The sequence below is a fragment of the Rhincodon typus genome, chromosome 30, assembly GCF_021869965.1.
Source record: "Rhincodon typus isolate 14 chromosome 30, sRhiTyp1.1, whole genome shotgun sequence".
NCBI lineage: Eukaryota > Metazoa > Chordata > Chondrichthyes > Orectolobiformes > Rhincodontidae > Rhincodon > Rhincodon typus.
Genome location: NC_063361.1, coordinates 16,845,402 through 16,865,126, shown reverse-complemented (window position 1 = coordinate 16,865,126; position 19,725 = coordinate 16,845,402). Strand labels below are relative to the sequence as shown.

The following is a 19,725-nucleotide window of genomic DNA, read 5'->3' as shown; positions in this document are numbered from 1 at the left end:
CTGCCTCAAGTCCACCCTGAAAGATAAGATAGGAGTGCTGGAAAGAAGGAAGAATCAAGAAAGTGACAATTCCATCAATCTGGATTAGGAACATGGTAGCAATGAAAAACCCTGGAAAACTGAGAGTATACATAGATCCAAAGAATCTCAGTAAAGCTTTGAAGAGATCTTACAACCCAATGCTAGCCATTGAAGATATTTTATCACAATTTGCCTGAGAAGGCAAGTCTTTACCACCCTTGATGTGAGGGCAAGTCTTTACCACCCTTGATGCGAAGAAAAGCTAAGCCGAGTGAATGCGAAAGCTTTCTAACTACACTCTGGATTATATCTGGTTGGTACAGATGGCTGTGCATCCCATTTGTCATTTCCACTGATCCAGAAGAGTACCAACAAAGACAGCATGAAATAATCACTAATTTTCCAGAATGGAAACTATTGTGGATGATCCAGTCTATAGATGTGCAGGCACAATTGAAGAAGCCAATACAGAACCCGGCACGGTGGCTCAGTGGTTAGCACTGCTGCCTCACAGTGCCAGGGACCCGGGTTCGATTCCACCCTCCGGTGCCTGTCTGTGTGGAGTTTGCATGTTCTCCCCGTGTCTGTGTGCGTTTCCTCTGGGTACTCTGGTTTCCTCCCACAGTCCAAAGATGTGCATGCTAGATGGATTGGCCATGCTAAATTGCCTGTAGTGTTCAGGGATGTGTAGATTAGGTGGGTTATAGCAGGGTGGGATGCTTTGAGGTTTGGTGTGGACTGGTTGGGCCGAAGGGCCTGTTCCCACACTGTAGGGATTCTATGATGAACACAATCAGAATCTATCACAACTGCTTGAGACAGCTCACCTGAAGGTGAACAATAAAAGATTGAAGACACCCAAAGTCAACTACATATCTCGTGTACTGACTGTGAGAGGAATACACCCAGATCTTGACAAGGTGCAGCAAAGATGCACAAACTAACAGTTGTGAAATCAGTGTAATGCTTTATCGGATTCACGAACTACTTTGCAAAGTTCATGCCTAATTTGTCATCAGATATGTGCAACTCTATGTTATCCTGCTATGCGTATGTAATGGATAGTATTAGGGAACAGAACAAGAGGCAGATTTCACTAAATTTAAACAATTAGCAACAATAATGCCAGTGCTGAGGTATCACAATGTCAATTGTGAAGTCACATCGCAGTGTAATGCCAGCAAGTCAGGGCTTGGAGCAATCCTTCTGAGAGAAAGACAACCATTTGCATTTGTGTCTGGGCATTAACATAAACTGAATTCTGCTACACTCTCATTGAGAAAGTGTGTTTGACAATTTCTTTGCTTGTGAGCATTTTAATCAATACCTGTTCTGGAGAGACGATTGACTTGTATCTTGACCACAAATCACTCGAAAGCAAAGAATGTCACTTAGTTTGCAGAATCATCATCTGGATGAGACATACAAAAAGAGAAACAGATGTACATAACCAACATGCCATCAAAAGCAACTCTCCCCTTTAAGGGAGGCAAAGTGTGAAATATTTCAGATTCAATGCGAAACAATGCCTTGGAAATCATCAACTAACAGGCACATTAAATCTGAAAGATGTTCAAATTAAGCAAAGCATATAATAAAATGCAGCTGTCCATGTGCTCCAGGAATTAATGACGATAATATGGCCTGAAAGCATCATGGGCACATCCGTTGCTCTAAGAGATTTTTGGGCAGACAGAGATTAAATGATAGCCCAAGATGGGATCTTATACAAAGCAAATAGAGTTCTTACCCCTGAGGAAGTGACGAAAGATATCTAAAGCAAATCCAGGCATGCCATCAAGGAATTTTGTAATCTGAGGAAGGAAAGAGAGGTATTCAACTGGCCAAACATGAGGATTAAAATTAACCACCACATCAACTAATGCACTTCTTGTAATAAATACCAGATAAAGATAAGCAAGATAAAGAGCTGCTCTGATGAATGAAATCCCATATTACCCATGCATAAAGCTTGGAGTAGACTTCTTCACTCTCACAGTAACTGATTACCTCGTCACCATTGAGTACTATACTGACTACTGGAAACTAGACCATCTGAAGACTACTAGTTAGATTATAGTATGCCTGAAAGCACACGTGAGTCATTACATTATTCCAGACATTGCGATAAGTGACAATGGCACACAATTCATGAATGGAGATTTCAGACATTAATTGGGAAATTTAACACAGACATTATCTCTGCATGATCTGCAGTCAAATGGAAAGTCTGACGCAGCTTCAAAATTACAAGTTGGATGATAAAGAAATTGAGCAAATCCAGCACAGACTTATTCAAGGCAATCCTTCAGTGAATGTAACACTACTTCTGAAGACATGGAACGTAGTCCAGTCCAAAGATTAGTATTATATTGCTCCCAATTATTCTTTTACAGCAAAAAATAACAGCTGAAGTTAGGAGTAGCAACAGGCATGATTAACAAAATCAAAGAGAAATGACAGAAAGTCAAATCTCACATTGATAAAACTTCCAAGTAACAGTAAGAGCTGAGCATTGGAGAGCCAACCAGAATGCAAACTTCCAGTGCTTTCAACAAGAGTCAGCCCACATAGGCAGTTGATCACAAGATGTGATTGCACCACCTGTACAAAGTACAGAATGACCATCAGCTACAGGGTTCTGAACAATCTCCAGGAATGGAGGTGGATCAGGAACAACAGTTGCCATAGCAATAGCAATAGCCATTGAATAATGCTTCCTGGAGAAAGGCAATCACTCTTAGTTTAAGAAGAGATGAGATGAACAGCAACAACAATGCACATCAACACCATAGGGAGACCTGCTCAATTTAAACAGCATATATACAAAGCATATGTAGACACTGATAAAAAGTAGAACTGACTAAAGTTAGCACGCTGTTTGTAAGTGAGTCATGGAGATTTTACAGGACAGAAAAGGCCCTTTAGCCCATCATGTCTGCATCAGATGTATAGCATCTAACCATTCTAGTTTCATTTTGAAGCACTTGGTCCACAGCATTGTGTGGTATGGAGTTTCAAGTGCTCTTCTAAATGCTTCTTAAATGCCTTGAGGATTCCTGTGTCTGCCACCATTTTAGGCAGTGAGTTCCAGATACCTACCACATGATGAAAGAAAATAAATCCTAAAATCCCCTTTAAACTTCCTGTTCCTTACCTTAAAACTATGCCAACTTGTTACTGATCCTTCTAGTCAGGGTAAAAGTTTCTCCCTATCTACACTATCTATGCGCCTCATAACTTTGTGCACCTTAATCAAGATCTCCCTCAGCTTTCTCTGCTGTAAGGAAAACAACCCCAGCCTATTCAGGCTGTCCTCATAGCTGAATCACTCCAGCCCAGACAACATCCTAGTGAATTTCCTCTGCATCCTTCATACAGTGTGGTGACCACAACTGCACACAATACTCCAGCGATGGCCGAACTAATGTTCTATACAGCTCTATTACAACCTCCATGCTCTTGTATTTGATGCCTTGACTAACAAAGGCAAGAATCCCTTACATATTCTTAATCATCTTAACTACCTATCCTGCTGCCTTCATAAGGATCTATGGACATGCACACCAAGGTCCCTCTGACTGCCGTACATCCTAGGTTCCTACCATTCAATATGTATTTGCTTGCCATGTTAGTCTTCCCAAAATGCATCACCTCATACTTTTCATTAATAAACCTTATTTGCCACTGTTTAGCCCATTTTACCAGCCACACAAGAGTTTACACACTGTTTACAAAGAGATCATTAAATGACATGATATTGCCAGCGTAGGTAAGAATCTACTGCAGGGCATATCTGATGGCAATACTGAGTGACTCACTATATTTACCAGGGACAGGCTTGTATATAATTTCTGTCTTTTTCAGATGGCGAGAGACTAAATTGCTAACAGATATTCAGAAATTATTTACTGTACATCCGTACGGTCAACAACGGCACAGACATTGGTGTTCAGGTCTCCAGAACATATGGACACACCAGTAGGGTATGCTCATTCTTTATTTCAGAAAACACCTACAGTGTCAGTGCTTTGCAAATAGCTGAATTGGTGAGTGCCAGGACCATAGGCTATTCAGTTGCAAGATTGCCCAGCACACCTGCTTGGTAACTTCTACAGCTCAAGGAGTGCATCGGTGCATTGCATCTGTTGATGGTGACCTTATTCTGAATTTTGTCGCACTAACTGGCAGGGGATGAGAAGAAGAGGAGAATACCAATGTTGCTGTAGAAAAGAGACACAGTTAAAGCAAAAACAAGTGAAGAAAATGCAGTGAGAAAAAAAATTACTCGCACGTCAGTTTATTGCACTGTAATGAGACGGCGGCAGCCTTTTTGATTAGAAACTCATTGAGAAATAGAAGGAGTTTTTCATTATTTTTATTGTTGCTGTGACGTCAAAGGCTGTAGTAAAACCCAGGGAGAGACGGTCACATGACCGCGCGGCACTGGTTGTGACGTCACTCACCGTCGTTGCCATGGAGCCCCCGTCGCGCCTCATCCAATAGCTATCGGCGACAGCCTTGACTGATGTCGGCACTCACCAAGCAAGTGGGAGATCTGGAGAAGGCCCCGCCCTCCTGCCGAACGACCAATCAGTGTCTTTCCTTCCAGGCAGCCGTCCAGAAATGTGCCATCGGCCCCTTGCGATTGGTCACAGCTGGAATGAGGGACGGGGAGTCAGACCAATCGGAGTTCGAGCCGGCAGAGGCACGGCCAGTGAGGGGAGAGAGGAGGCCATAAGGGGGCGGGACGGTGGTGATGGGGCTAAGGGAAAGTTCGAGTGAGTGTTGATGTACAGTGTGAGAACAGAGAGGGAGCAGCGAGGGGAGTGGATCTTCTCCCCAGGAGCTGGTGGGCTAGGAGCAGCTGGAGGGGGTCGCTGAACAGCCGCCGCTGCCGCCGCCATTTATTGTCTTCGAATTCCAAGTCCCGTCGATCGGCGATGTCCTCGCAAGTGACGCCGCGGGTGCGGCCCAGCGGCTCCCCGACCTCCAGCCGCCCTCAGCCGCTCCGAGCCACCGTCCCCTTTCAGCTGCGAGCGGCCGCCGGCAGCACTCCCCCCGGCGGCGCCCGGCTGGCCCCCGGCTCCTCCCCCTCCCCCTCGGTTCCTTCCCCGGCTCCGTCCGTCTCTCCGCCGGGAAGCCGCAGCGCCTTCCACAGCGTCACCACCTCGACCAGCAGCGGCCCAGGGCCGGGGGAGCAAGAGACGGCCTGGAGGGCGGCCCCGTCCGGGGAGAGGAAAGGCAGTCACTCGGCCTCCTGCTGCACATCTCCCGTCAGCAAAGGTACCTGCACCTGCTCCTGCTGCCTGGCCCTAGCAACATAAACACCTTCAATAGGGAGCAGCGGGGCATTAATCTCAGCCAAGCATTGCACACGGGGACAATAAGTTTTTTATTCGGTGTGTTTTATCTTTAATTTGTTCTGGAGAGCCGCAACCTTAATGAAGCAGGTCAACTCATGGTGTCCCAAATCTCCCCCCCCCCCCCCCCCCATCCCCTTATCCTTTTCTCCATGTCTACGTTAGCAGCATCTATTTTAACAATCTCAGCTTGCATGTTCTTTGCTTGCCTACTTGTTTTTCTTTTTGTGTTCTCTACCCCCACATGAGTGCCTCCCCTTAATGACAGAACCTGGAATTGCAATGTTAGCTGCAACTTGTGTGGAGTAAATTGCATGTTTTTTTTGTTGTTTGTTAATTCTCTCAGGTTTCAAACACTGCTCAGACTGTAGCAATGATAAGCCTGATCAGGCTGGCATCAGCTTCCATCAGCAGCGTACAAACGTTTGAATTGAACTATGGTTACTAACTGCAGAGATTCACTAGAAGCAGTGAGAGAGGAAATGAAATTAATTTTTGGGTTTAAATATAGTTGGCTAGTGATGTTTTAGACTTCATACAAATGTACAATGTATCAAAACTGGCACTTAACTGCTGCCTTTTGAAAGGGTGTTTATGTAGCAATAATTTCTGGGTGCATAAAGTGGTCATTTTGAAGACTTCTGGGGGTCCTCCAAATCATTTTGCCAAATATGTGGTTGTTGCTAATAGTATTGTTCAGCTCAAGATAAGTTGCCTCTGCAATTTTTGAATGTGACCTTTTTGCACAATACAGCTGAGCAGTAGTTTGTCTTCTGTCTTATAATTAAATCTGGTTGTGAAATAATCTGGTGTCTTAATAACAACTGTGTAGGGGGTTGCAGTTTCCTTTTTTCGAAGCAGCATTATCTATCCTATTAAATTGGGCTAAATTTTAAAGGAATAAGAACCTAGCACTGAAATTTAAATTTAATTTACATTCAAATTAAAAATACTGGTATAGTTTGTTTTGATTGCAAGAGTGAAATAAACAAGTAGGAATGCTTTGTTGAAGAAAGAGCTTAATTTAGACATGAAGTTTAATAGAAATAATACAACTGTAACTAGATGCCAAAATAATAGCTACATTTATGGCATATTACTTGTGTTCAGTAACTGCATAGAATGTGTTCGGAATTGGTGTAGCTGTCAAAATGAATATGGAGGTGTCCAAGTAATATGCTTCCAGCTGTGAGAATCTATAGGCTTTTGACATATGATGTAGCATTTCTATAAAGAAACCAGTGAGCTAAGTTGAAGACGATCCCCTGGGTAATCATTTTGAAAATGTGAAAGATGAGAAAATGAAATATTTCTGTGTTAATTCAGATATCGAACGAGAGATTTATAAGGCAGTTGAACAAGGTTAATATTGAAATTAGATGCATGGACAGTCTTATTGCAACAAAGCTGCAGAATAACTCCTTTTAATCAGCCTGTCATTCAGATATTCCCATTTCACAGAGGCTTGTGATCTCTAATTTCAGTGCCAGTATTTCTGCAAAGATCACTCTTCCTAATATGCTGCACATTTGTTTATCGGCAGTTGATTGCTGCATTAGGTTGACAGCTTTTGCTTGCATTGCTGAAAAAGAGGAAACCAATTTTTACTTGTGCAAATTGTTTCACATCCAAAATGAGATTGTCAACTGAACTGGCAATAGTACTGTGATCTGTGAAAGTCTGGCCAAAACAGGTTATTGACCATTCAGTTACTGCTTGTTGGATAGGACTCAATATGCGAAATGTCATAGGGTCTGTTTCCATGCTGTATGACTCTTTTTGGTCCAACTAGTCCATGCCAACCATGTTCCCAAACTAAACCAGTCCCACCTGCCTCCATTTGACCCATATCCCTCTAAACCTTTCCTTTTCACTTACTTATCCAAATGTCTACTAAATGTTGCGATTGTGCATGCACCCACCACTTCCTTTGGCAGTTCATTCCACACTAACCATTCTGTGTAAAATGTAGCTTCTCTCATCCTTTTCGACTTCCTCTGCTCACCTTTTAAAAATGTGCCCCCTAGTTTTGAACTCACCCCACCTTGGGGCTGAGCCCTTTGCTATTCACATTATCTATGCCCCTCGTGGTTTTATAAACCTCCATAAGGTCACCCCTTAATCTCACACTCAAGGGAAAATAGTCCCAGCCTAACTCAAATCCTTCAGTTCTGGCAACATCCTTGTAAATTTTTTCTGAATCCTCTCCAGTTTAATGATATTCTTCTTATAACAGGGCAACCGGAGCTAGACACTGTATTCCAGAAGAAGCCTCATCAGTGTCTTGCACAACCTCAGCATGATGTCCCAACTCCTATATTGAAAGGTCTGAGCAATGAAGGCAAGTGTGCTGAATGCTTCCATAACCACCCTGTCTACCTGTGCAAATTTCAAAGAATTCTGTACCTGAACCCCTAGGTTTCTCTGCTCTACAATATTACCCAGGGTCCTGCCCCTGTTTGTTTTACCAAAATGCAGTACCTCTCATTTATCCAAATTAAACTCCCTCTGCTGTCCTCAGCCCATTGACCCAATTGATCAAGATTTCCCTAACCCTAGATAACCTTCACTGTCCACTATATCACCAATTTTGGTGCCATCTGCAAACTTAGTAACTGTGCCTCCTATAATCTCACCCAATCATTTATATGAATGCCAACCAAAAGTGTACCCAGCACTGATCCCTGTGGAACACTGGTCACAGGCCTCCAGTCTGAAAAACAACCCTGCTTCACCACCCTTGGCTTTACAGTAGGAGACAATTTTGTGTCCGATTAGCAAGCTTATCCTGAATCCCATGTGAGTGAGCTTTACTAATTAGTCTACCATGTGGAACCTTATTAAAGGCTCTACTAAAGTCTAAGTAAATAAATGTAAACTAATTGAACTTTCTTTGAGTGAAGATAGGCTCATATCAATAGACTGCATGTGGGGTTGTTTCAGTAGTAAATGGCATGCAGACATTTCTATTTATCTGCGCAGTTCCATGTTAACATGGTGCCACCCTTTCTCATGATCAGTCACCATCTACAGTAGTTTGCTTAACCATACTAAATATTTACTGGTTGTAACACTTTGTTCCCACGCATATTTGCTGCAGCTGTTAAAAGCTGAAGTGCTGGATTTTGTTCGTGTGGTAATGAAGTAGTTTTGTGCACTGTATTTACTGGAATAAATATGGACTTTATTTAACACAATTTGAGTTGTGACCCAGCTGCACATTATTGATGGCTTTTTCTGAGTAATGAGGGACAAGTTTGGAACCTTTCCTGTATAAGAGTGTGTATTGGAATATTTGTTCTTAGCAGTTTTGTATTTCTGTCCTGCTGTAAAACAGCCTAAGGTGGTTCACAGGAGCATGACAAAACAAAATTTGAAGCCACAGCATGAGGATAATGCTTTAAAGAACATGGAGGAGAAATTTTAGGGTGCTATTGCAGAGCTTAAATGTCTGAAGATGAACCTTCTAGTAGTGGGCTGATGAAACTTGGGAGTGTGCAGGCAGCGAGAATTGGAATAGCAGAGAGGTTACATTGCTGAAGCATATGAAGAAATCTTTAATGATAGTTGGTACTTTAGAAAGTCACAGATGAATGAACTTTCATGATAAAAATTTCATGACAGAAGATATGCAAATTGGCAAATTTCTGACATTACTACGGTAACTATATTTTAAAGCCCCTCTTGTGTTTGGGTCATTCCTGTAGTCAGGAAAAGCTCTTGAAATCAGTCATTGAATGGATATAGCATAGGACACCATTCGGGTCACTGCCTGTACTGGCTCAGAGTAGTTCACTGTGCGTCACTGTTCTATGCTGCTTTTCTGCCCTGCAGTTTTTTCTTTTTCAGATGATCGCATTCTCTTTAATCTGCCTTCACACTCTTGCTGTGTTTTGGATGTAGCTAGTTGCTGCATCAATCTGTTTTACTCATGAGGCCATTGCTTTTTTGTCTTGCTGTGCATCTTTAATTGGTGTCCTCTGGTTCTCTAATCTTGCATGAGTAGAAATGGTTTAGCCCTGTCTACTCTGTCCACAGCTCTCATGCTTTTGAATGCCTCTGTCAAATTTCGTCATGGTCTTGTGCAAGGAGAACAACCTTTTTGCTTTTTCAGTCTCTGGTTGTAGCATCTCTTTGCAACAAGTTTCATGAATATTTTGTGGGACTGCTCTGTTGTTGCATTCTTCTTAATTTGAGATGGCCAGAACTATATGCTGTACTCTAGATGGGTGTGTGCAGGTCTTCCTATTAATTTGCTAACAGGCACAGAGAAGGGGGTTAGTTTGGCTCAGTTGGCTAGCCAGCTGGTTTGTGATTGAATGATGCCAACAGGTATGGGTTCAATTCCTGCACCTGCTGAGATTACTATCAAGGATTCACCTTCTCCGCCTCGGTATGCTTGCACCCTTAAGTTAAGGAAGTGCTAGTCTGTATTGAGACCAGTTCCATGGTCTGGTAAGACAAAGGTGACTTTATTGTTTAAAATTTCGTTCACCTGTTTTAAGCCTTTAATTTTAATTTCAATTGAAGGGATCCTGCAGCTTATAAAAATTTTTTGCAAAATTTGGAAATTAACTATGGAGACTGCTGTTGACATGAGAACACAGTGGAATCTGATTTAATACATTCAGCTATAGCACTGTCTTCTAGGACTGTTTTAGTCATTCTTTCAATACACAACTCTTTGCTCCTCCCTGTGCCAATCCTAACTGCCCCCCCCCTTCAAAGATTTAATGACCAACTGTTATATTGCAGTCGTGGCAAAGGAGTCCCAATGTTGACTGCCACTCTGGTTCAACCACAAAGGGCATTTGGGTAAGAGGTGCTGACTTTCTAGCATTTGGGTACAGCTTCAACCTTGTGAAGCTGGTGTTTTGTTTTTGAAAGGTGACTGTTATCACTGTTTTGTGCTACTACAAGCAAAGTGCAGGGCAGTAATAAAAGTGTGGCCTGCCTCCATGTGTCTGAAATAGTTATCCTTGCCACTCTTAAGGATTGAGTGAAGATTTATTTGTCACTAGGTGGCTAAGTATGTGGCTATGGTGTGATCAACATACTGAGCAGTATCGTACTCTACCTCTGTTTCCCGGGACCACATTGGGAGCAATTAATGTTTTTTTTAAATAGACCCCAGACCATCTGGAGAAGGTAGTCTTGTATCATTTATATTTCAGACTAGTTACAGAATAGCCAACTTGTACAACTGAATCCTGGGGCTTTCCAAGCTTGCTGTAAGGCAGTGTAATTTTCTTAATGTTCCACTTTTTAAGATGGAAATAACTGGCTTGTCAGCTTGTTCTTCACATTGTGTTTCACCAGTTGGAAGCTGAGCAGAGCTCGTTTGTGCCACAACGAAATTACTGCTTTAGGTTTCTAAAATTTTCATACAGACTTTTGTTAATATAAAATGATTTTTTCAGTGTGTCTTCTATATATGAGAAGCAGTAAAATATAATAAATTACAAGGATGTATAAATTTGTTGGTTAAAAACCATGTTGAGGCACAATCAGAATACATAGCAGATTGCAGATTGAAAAATTGAAATGGATATTTGGGCAGTTGTAGTAACTGAATATTTCTGTACTGTTTGGAGAGTTTCAAAAACAAGTGTAAACTGGTAATTTCTCATGAACCTTCAAGACTAGACTAAACCCCACTGCACGCAAAGGGCAAGAGGAAAGTAAATTTTAGAAACTGAATATATCTCTGTATTTTTGAACATGTTGATGTTGTGAATAAGTAATTTTCAACAGCAAGGATGCAGATATTTTGTTAGTATAAAATTCTTAACTCCTTGCTCTCACCATCTCCTAAGCCTATCACGATGCTTTATTCAGAAATGCACGACAGACTTATCTGACAGTGTATCAGGCTGTAATTCCCAAACAGGGGTATTTGAACTGTGAACTATCACTTCACTTGCAAGTCAGTGATTTAAAAAAAATGATGCCTTTAAGCTATGATTTGGCTATTAAATTGTCCCAGTGAAAATGTAACTAGAATCCATTGGTAGCACTCATACCTATCAAACTGCCACCTTGAAAGTTTAGGAGCCCAAGCACGATATCCCTGATACTTGGGCCCTTTCAATTTTCAATTTATAGCATTTGGGCTGTTTAAATAATGTTAATTCACTCAGTGGTTTTACAGCTCAAGTTTGCTCTCTCATCTATTTCTGCCTCTGCTTAATGTTTTTTCTTAAAATTTGAAGATTTCATGCAATAGGTTTAGTCTAGAACTCACCAAAGTGCAGTAGAATGATGAGTTGAGCCTAATCAACTACTTAACCCAACATCAAATAAAAGTTTTTGGGCTTTGAGCTGTAATCCAACACTGAACAATCTTAAGTCTGTACATATCACAAATAAACTCGAGTGAATGAGTGTTGACAGTTTTGGTATTTCCAGTGTTTAGAAGTTTGTTTTTTAATCTTAGTGTTTTGTGGGGAAAGATCATTTTATATAGAGGTTGATCTTTTGATATCTGTAGTGACCACATTGGAGTAAAGTAGAGGAAATTGGATCTTTAATCTAACCTGTGTTTGATAGCATCCCCCATGCAAACATCTGGAAACGAAGTGATTTGAGACTTTTGTTTCTAGTAGTTTGTCCACCTGAGGCTTGCAGTGATGTGACCCAGATCTGAAAACCCAAAGCCCATGCAACTTTTTGACTTAGAATCTTCCAGTCAATAACATTCAAAGAAGTGGTACGTTTAAACCACCTAGAAAGTACTTTTGAGCAACAGGTCCAGCAATGAGACTGTTGACCTTAATCTTTCTACACATGACTCATTAGGTTGCACTGAATGCAGTGAGGTGACAGTCAGGAGCCTTTTGGTGAGCAGTTGATGGATACAGGGTCAGTATTTTTTCTGTTTGCTATGTTTCATGATTGAAGCTTGAGTTAGTTATGCCATCTCTCTTACTGTGTGACACTTATTGCTGGCATAAACCCTCATCATTCTAACATTGACTTATACCTGTGTAATAACAAGCCTTTCATGTAAGTGTTAATTCCCGAATCACCTTCGAAATTTGGTAACATCTGAGTTAGATCTTTTCTCCAAGTAATCAGACTAAGCACAAGTAACAGTGCTTAGCTTCTCTAATTAGCTAATTACCTTTCGTTTATGGGAACAGAAGCTGATCGTGCCGGAAGTTTAATGCTAATGAAAAAAATCATATTGCAAAGGAACTCAATGTTTAGTGAAGACTCTTAATGCTTAATATTAAACTCTGTAAATACATTTCATGTGACATCTTGTTTCAGGTTTGTAAAGTATAACAGTATTCCCATTTAAATGCAAGAATTTGAGATTGGAGAACAGTTGTAATTACAATTGCTTGGCAGCTTTCATTGCATGTTATATAAATGTAACCAAAATGAAGTTGATCACAACACAAACATCAAGACTTTCTTACTATTATGGCTGAAACCTATACATATTGAGGTATTTTGTCTTTGAATTTGAAACCAATAAGTGCAAAAGCAACAGTCCTGTAGAAGTTTCAAACTGACTTCTGTGCTGTGTTTTAAGTTAGTATCTAATTATGGTGCGGTTGGATGTGTGTCAGCTGAAAGGGAAGAAATGACTTGATTACATACCTGGAGCTGGCCTGATGGTTATGATACTGGATTAACAACCCAAAGATCATCTGTTAACTGCATTCAATAGATTTGAAAAGTTTGTTTCCTTTCAAGGAGGTATTGCCATTTAATCTGCTGGCATTTGCTAATGCTTTGTACGTTCCCTAGAGTGACCTAATAACTAACTTGGTTATAAATGTGTTTGTATGCAGAAACATGCATAGTAGCATTTGCTGTCTCCTGAGAGAAGCCAGAACATGTTTGATTGGCAACTTTAGAACGCAGTATTTAACGAGCCTCTTTTTCTACAAAAGAGGTTCTACTGACTCAGCACAACATTTTAATAATTTGTGGGATCTGGGCTTTGCTAACAATGCCAGCAGCATTCAATATTAACTAATTAGTCTTGTGAAGATGATGAGCTGCCAACTTGAATTGCTGCAGCTGTTCTGGTGCTTAGTGCTGTTGGACAGGGAGTCCTACCTAGAATTTTGATGCAATGACTGTGAAGGAACAATGAATTATTTTCAAGTCAGGTAACATGGACATCTACATGATTGCATTTCCTTTGGTAGCCATGTTCTTCTAGGCCGGGACTTCAAGTGGGAACATGAACTTTGTGATAACAATGGTTGCTGGCTCACCTAGGGGTTCATAGGTGGTGTAAAAGATTAGGGAGTACTATTCCAAGTGATGGAGGTCACTGGCCTGGAAAGTGCTGTTGAACACTTGCTTAGTTGCTGCATTCACATTCAGTACTGCATAATTTTTTTAATTCACTCATGGGGGTGTGGGTATTGCTGGCTGGTCAACATTTACTGTACTCTCTCGTTTCCCTTTTTGAAGGTGGTGGCAAACTGCATTCTTGAACCGTTGCAATCCACATGCTATGTGTCCTCAATGCCCTTAGGGAGGGAATTCCGGGGTTTTGACCCAGTGACACTGAAGGAATGGTGATTATATTTCCATGTCAGCATGGTGAGCACCTTGGAGGGGAACTTGCTGGCAGTGGTGTTTATGTATATTTGCTGTCCTTGTCCTTCTCATAGGTTTAAAAGGTACTGTCTGCTCTTTGATGAATTTCTGCAGTGTATCTTGTATGTAGTGCGTACTGCTACTGAGTGTTTGTGGTAGATGGAGAGATGCTTGTGGATGTGGTACCAATCAGGTGGGGGGCTTTGTTCTGGACAGTGTCAACCTTTTTGTGGTGTTGTAGCTGCACCCATCTCAGCAAATAGGGAGTATTCTGTTACACGCCTGACTTGTACCTTGTAAATGGTGAATGGACTTTGGGGAATCGGGAAGTGACTTACTTGCTGCAGTATTCCCAGCCTTGTAACCACTATTTGTGGTGAGTTGAGTTTCTGGTTTGAGGCAACCCCACCCTTCCTGCATGCGCGCGCACACTGGGGGATACAGTGGTAACACCACTGAATGTCAGGGTTTTGGTTAGATGATCATTGCCTGGCATTTGAGTGGTAAAAATGTTATCTGCTGCTTTCCAAGGAAAAAAACACTCTATTTCCACTAGTCAATGTGAGGCCTAAGTTCTAATAAGCTGATAGTATGGGTTCGTTGGAAGTTGGTTTGCATTTCTTGTATACTTAGTTTATTTAGCATTCTGACAGACAAGCGGATGGTGCCAGGTAATTGCTGTCGCATCATCTATTTGTGAAAAGGTAGAATAGATGACACGTTTCACTCTGAACTGGGAGAGGTGGGGTAGAATGTCATGCCAGCTGGAACCTTCTGGAAGAACATGGCTGTCACCACCCCCTACCCCTGCAGACTTAGTGAAATGAAGGAGGTTAATGCAATCACATCCAGATTAGACTATTTAAATTTCTATCCTTTTTTACTTTGTCATTAGTGAGTCTGAACTGGAAGGTTAAAATTGTCCAAAACCATTAAGTTATTGGAGAGGAAGCTGTTAACATTTCACTTTGCTAAAGTTTACTGTGGATGTTACTGCTGCTGAACATCCTTTGGCAGTAAAGAGAAGTAGATAGATGCTCTTGTGGTATCGTGTGAGATTTCATTATGCTTGTGGTAATTTTGCTTTGTGGAACTGGTTTCAACAATGGGATGTTTGGAACTGTTGTACATAGTTGCCTTTACCATATTGTTTCATTTCAGAATGTTTAGCACAATGTAGTCATTAATCATACCATAAAGGTGCAAATACAAGCCAAATCCAGACTGCTTCTCTCCTTTTTATTTGACCAACATGAGTCCTAACTTTTGTCAAGTTAACTGAAAGTTGTGACCTAACTCTCTCCTTGACTCTTCCTCTATCCTCCTTGATGCTACCATGTTTTGCTGATTTTACTTGGAGTGCACAACTTACGATTGCAAGTTTTTCCTTTCTCTTTCTGTCCCCCCCCCCACCCCGCACTTGTCCACAATCCTCTGACAAAATTGCTTCAGGACTTAGATGTCAACTTTGCTCCACTGTCTTCAGTTGTATGGCTTGGCCTTTTGCACATCACTTGCCCTGCGTTCTAGTGTGGCCCTGCATGTTATACTTGGAAAGGTTCTGAAGAAATGTTTTGACACTGCTTTTAAACATACCTAAAATTGTGAGAGGTTTGCCTTGGAGATTCCATCTTTATTTTTTCCTGATGTTAACCTTGGTTCTTTTTGCAATACTAAGAGTTGATATGTGAATACCATAGCTGATTAATTTCCTATCTTGGCAAAATGCATTGAACATTTCAGAAGGGATAGGATTATTTCAGTAAAATTGACATATCAGTTGCAATTGTTTTGCAAGCCTGGGCAAGAAAGTTTCCTTTGCATAATAAGTTAACTTTTCTAAAATTTGAAATTGTTTTTCCTGTGTGGCAAAACTGCACTCTGAGCCCCAAGGCAAGACTGTATTCCTGAAGGAACTCCAGTGATGTGCTGTTTGTGAGCTCTGCAGTAATAGAGTTGCAAACCAATAAGTCTTAATTAAAATTCCATAGGAGAGTTGGAAGGTTTAACAGAACATCTAGGAACAAGTCTCCACTGTTGCATTGGATTGAGACAGTTTGAGAATCTAAGTTCTTGTGGGGGAGAGTTGATCAGTTCAAAACTTGTTGGTATGCTGGAGTGTTGCTGGATCTATACTCCACTAAACTTTTATTTTGGGCAATTTCTTAACCGGCTCATAGAACTAGCATTCTTCAAATGTGGAGTGTACAAAGCAGAGTTCAACTGAACAGGTGTAGCTTTGTGTATTCCAGTTTGGAGTTTGCTGAGTTAACGAGCCCTGTTGTGGGAGTGGTGTAAGCTTAAAAGATAGTCAGTGGGAAGTAGCTATTTTGGTCAAAGTAAATATTTGTCCCTTTGAACAGAGGTTTGTTGAAGATGTGAGCAATATTTGATTGAGTTTTAATATCCATTGGCAACTCTAGCCATGTTGCAAAAGCTTTTATAACAGAGTTGATGACAAATTGTTGTCAAATTTATCTGATGCAGTGCATCCTGTTAAACTGAACTTCTAAGGTGCATGCATGCAAAATTCAAACATTTTTATGTGCACCATTTATAGTAAAAGTAGATGAGTATGCATGTTCCACATTCGGTAGCTTGTGTCTTTCCTCTTTTCCTTGTCCAGTCCTCTGTTTGCTGCTGTAAAATTAAAATACTTAAAGTTTAAAAGGCATAAGCTCCTGTTACTGTGCTTTGTAATAGGGGAATTTTAGTTTGTGTGCATGGATTAAATCATCCCTTGACCTTCTCTGTTCTGAAGAAAATAACCCTAGCCTTTCCAGTCTGCGATAGGGTTAGAGTTACAGCTGTCATTTTCATGTCCTGGCAGATTTTTGTAGGTCACTTCTGTGTACTTTGTCCAGAGCAGTAAGGCTCTTCCCATAATGTGATAACCAGACCTGTGTACACCATTCCTGCTGTGGCTTAACAGCATTTTCCACTGCTTCAGCTCTAATCACTGCTTTTCTCTTGCATACCTTGTCTGACAAAGGGAAAAAAAATCCATATGCTTCCTTGAACACTACTTATATTTAAAGAGCTGTGGATATGTACTCAAGTCTCTCACTATCTTGACTCCACTCAATATCCTAACTATTTATTGTATATTCCACCTTTGTTTGCCTTCCCCCATATGCATTGCCCCTCAGTTCTCTGGATTGAGTGCCATTTATTTTGCTACCCAGTCAACCAAGCTATTATGTCATTCTAGACTCAACAGCTATTCACTTCATTATTGATTACATGCCTTTTTTGTAATCTGTAGACTTCTCAATTATGCCTCCCACATTTAAATTTTAAATCATAATTATCTACCACAAATAACAAGGGACCCAACTCCAAGCCCTACGACTGTTTCTGATTCACAAAGCATCCAGCAACCGTCACCATTTGTTTTCTGACACTGAGCCAATGTTGGATCCAATGTGCCACAGTTTCCTGTACCCCTGGGCTTTAATCTTTTTGAGGTCTGCCACTTGAAACCTTGTCAAATGTCTCAATCTACATGGATGACATCCAGTATACTCCCCTCATTCCATAAATAGGAACAGGAGTAGGCCGTTCATCTCCTCAAGCCTGCTCCCCCAATCAATAGGACCATGGCTGATCTAACAATTCTCAATCCACTTTCTTGTGTTTTTCCCAGAGCCATTGCTTCCCCTGCTTCTATCTCAGCCTTCAGTATACTCAAGGGCCCTGACCCGACTGTGCTGTGTGGCAGTGTGCCAAAGACACACTCCATTGTCTGGAAAAAAAAATCTCCCCTTGGTCTGAAATTGATGCCCTTAATTCTTAGATTGTCTTCTGGCCCTAGACTCTCCCATGAGGAGAAACATCCTGTCAGTATTTGTATCAAGCCCCTAAAAATTCTTAGTTTCAACCAAATAACCTCTCATTGTTCCAAATTCCAATGAGTCCCAAACTGTTTAACCTTTGCTCAGATAATTCCTCCATACCAGGGATTCTCTCAGTGAACCTTCTCTGAACTGCCTGCAGTTATATCTTTGCTTAAATAAAGGGGTCATCACTGCTGTCACCACTCCAGATGTGGTTTCACCAGCACCTTGTACAGTTGCAGTAAAATTTCTCTACTGATATTCCAACATCTGAATTGAGTCAACATTGCATTAGCCTCCCTGATTACCTGCTGCATCTATGTGCTTTCTCATCAATCTTTCATGTTACTTCCTCAAAATGTAAATCAGTGAGATATAACTTCCCTTAACAAAACCAAACTGATTATATTAATTCTGCCTTGTAAAGGCATGGATCAATTCATCCCATTTCTCAATTTATTGTAATTATGTTCACAACACTGAAGTTAGACTGACTGGCCTGTCATTATTTAGCCCATCCCTTGCACTTAATTGTCTTATCAGAGACTGTAGACCGACTGAGCACTTCTGAAACACTTGTCATTAATTTTTGACTAGTTTTCACGAGAAGCCTACAACAATAAACTTGTATGCCATATACTAACTGAATATTTTCAGTTTTGCAGTTTAGTGCAAGTATATTTTAAGAAAGCTTCAAGATTGCACGTTTGCTTACAAATCTGTCATTTTTGGTATAATTGTTTAATTTTATGTTTTAGCTTTGCTTGCTTTTTATTGAGAGGATTTCTTCTGTGAATCTTTCTTAATGGGCATAGAGTTTGGATTGAATTTCAGTTGATGTGACCAGATCCTGCTGTTAAGTCTGCCTGTAATTAGTGCCAGATCTTGCAAAATCATTTCACTATGCAAGTGTTACATTTTCATCCTTGCATCCGTGTTAGAACTAAATTTCTGGGTGGTTTTGTTGTCAATACGTCTTGATTTTGTAACTTGCCAGCAAAGAAATGGCAGTGCTTTGTCCAGTTTAGCTTCAAACACGAGCCTTGCAAGATTTCTATATTGGCTACATCACAGTGGGCTTCTTCCAAAGTTTTTAAGCTGTCTAGATGCAAAGCATTGACAGCCATAGGGTAATGAAAAAATTTGAGTGAGAAGAAACTTCAGTTGAAGTAAATGTGCAGGAATTTGGGGAGCAAGTAATACTAACTTTAAAATGACTTCTATTCCAGCAGTTGAGAAACCCAAGTCTCGTCAGACAAAATCTTGCATACGACGCACCTCCTCCCTCGATACAATCATCGGACCTTACTTGATAGGACAGTGGCCACGTGATAGTGATGTACACTCTGCATCGTGGGAGAATGAGAAAGCTACACAGGTACTATCACTTCAGACCCATAATGAACAAATGTCTGAAAAACATCCCTTGTTGGCCTTGTATTGATAGCTGAATCTAAGGTCTTTGACACTGATTCCCATTTTGCTATTGTTCAATGTAAAGTGGTGACTTTAGAGAGACGCTCAATGTGCAGGACCACACATTGTGCAGCTTTCTGCTGTTTGAAATTCTTCTGTCCTATGAAGTTTATCAATGTATGTTATCTCTATGCTGTAAATAAAGGTGACTGCAGTCTTGAATTGATACCTAATGAACAATATCTATTTCTGTGAGAAAACTTTTACAAAAATTTGTGACTGAAGAGTACATCCTAGCTATTGCTGCTCTAATTGCTCATTTGTTGGCTTTGTACACAATTTCTTTCTGCTTTTTTTCCTATTGTTGTGGGGAGCTAGTTTGTCAATGGACTTCTAAATAAGCTTTGAGAGCCAGTGGTAATGCTTGTCTTAATCAAATTTTCTTGATTTATAACATGGAATTTAAATTGCAGTACTAGCTGAACTGGGAATGAGACCAAATTTCAAGTGAACTAAATTTAACA

At 40.8% G+C, this 19,725-nt stretch overlaps 1 protein-coding gene across 5 annotated transcripts; it reads left to right on the top strand.

The window, feature by feature from the left end:
• The first annotated feature begins 4,763 nt into the window (after nt 1–4,763).
• Nucleotides 4,764–19,429, top strand: LOC125486596 (glucocorticoid-induced transcript 1 protein-like). 5 transcript variants are annotated; one of them, XM_048614714.1, is made up of 3 exons: nt 4,764–5,307; nt 7,621–7,710; nt 19,018–19,429. In XM_048614714.1, the coding sequence occupies exons 1-3, from the start codon at nt 4,965–4,967 to the stop codon at nt 19,227–19,229; spliced, it is 645 nt and encodes a 214-aa protein (XP_048470671.1). In that variant the 5' UTR covers nt 4,764–4,964; the 3' UTR covers nt 19,230–19,429. The 5 variants fall into 5 exon arrangements, with proteins under 5 accessions (XP_048470671.1, XP_048470670.1, XP_048470669.1 ...); XM_048614713.1 differs by having other exon boundaries at nt 4,765–5,307; nt 7,621–7,725; XM_048614712.1 differs by having other exon boundaries at nt 4,765–5,307; nt 7,621–7,725; nt 19,015–19,429.
• The last annotated feature ends 296 nt before the right edge of the window (nt 19,430–19,725 follow it).

Excerpts from the sequence above, each read along its gene's own strand:
- LOC125486596 (XM_048614712.1), top strand. The coding sequence starts at position 4,965 with ATGTCCTCGCAAGTGACGCCGCGGGTGCGGCCCAGCGGCTCCCCGACC. Across the intron at positions 5,308-7,620 it reads CACATCTCCCGTCAGCAAAG|GGCAACCGGAGCTAGACACT; the intron begins GTACCTGCACCT and ends TTCTTATAACAG. Across the intron at positions 7,726-19,014 it reads GAAAGGTCTGAGCAATGAAG|CAGTTGAGAAACCCAAGTCT; the intron begins GCAAGTGTGCTG and ends CTTCTATTCCAG.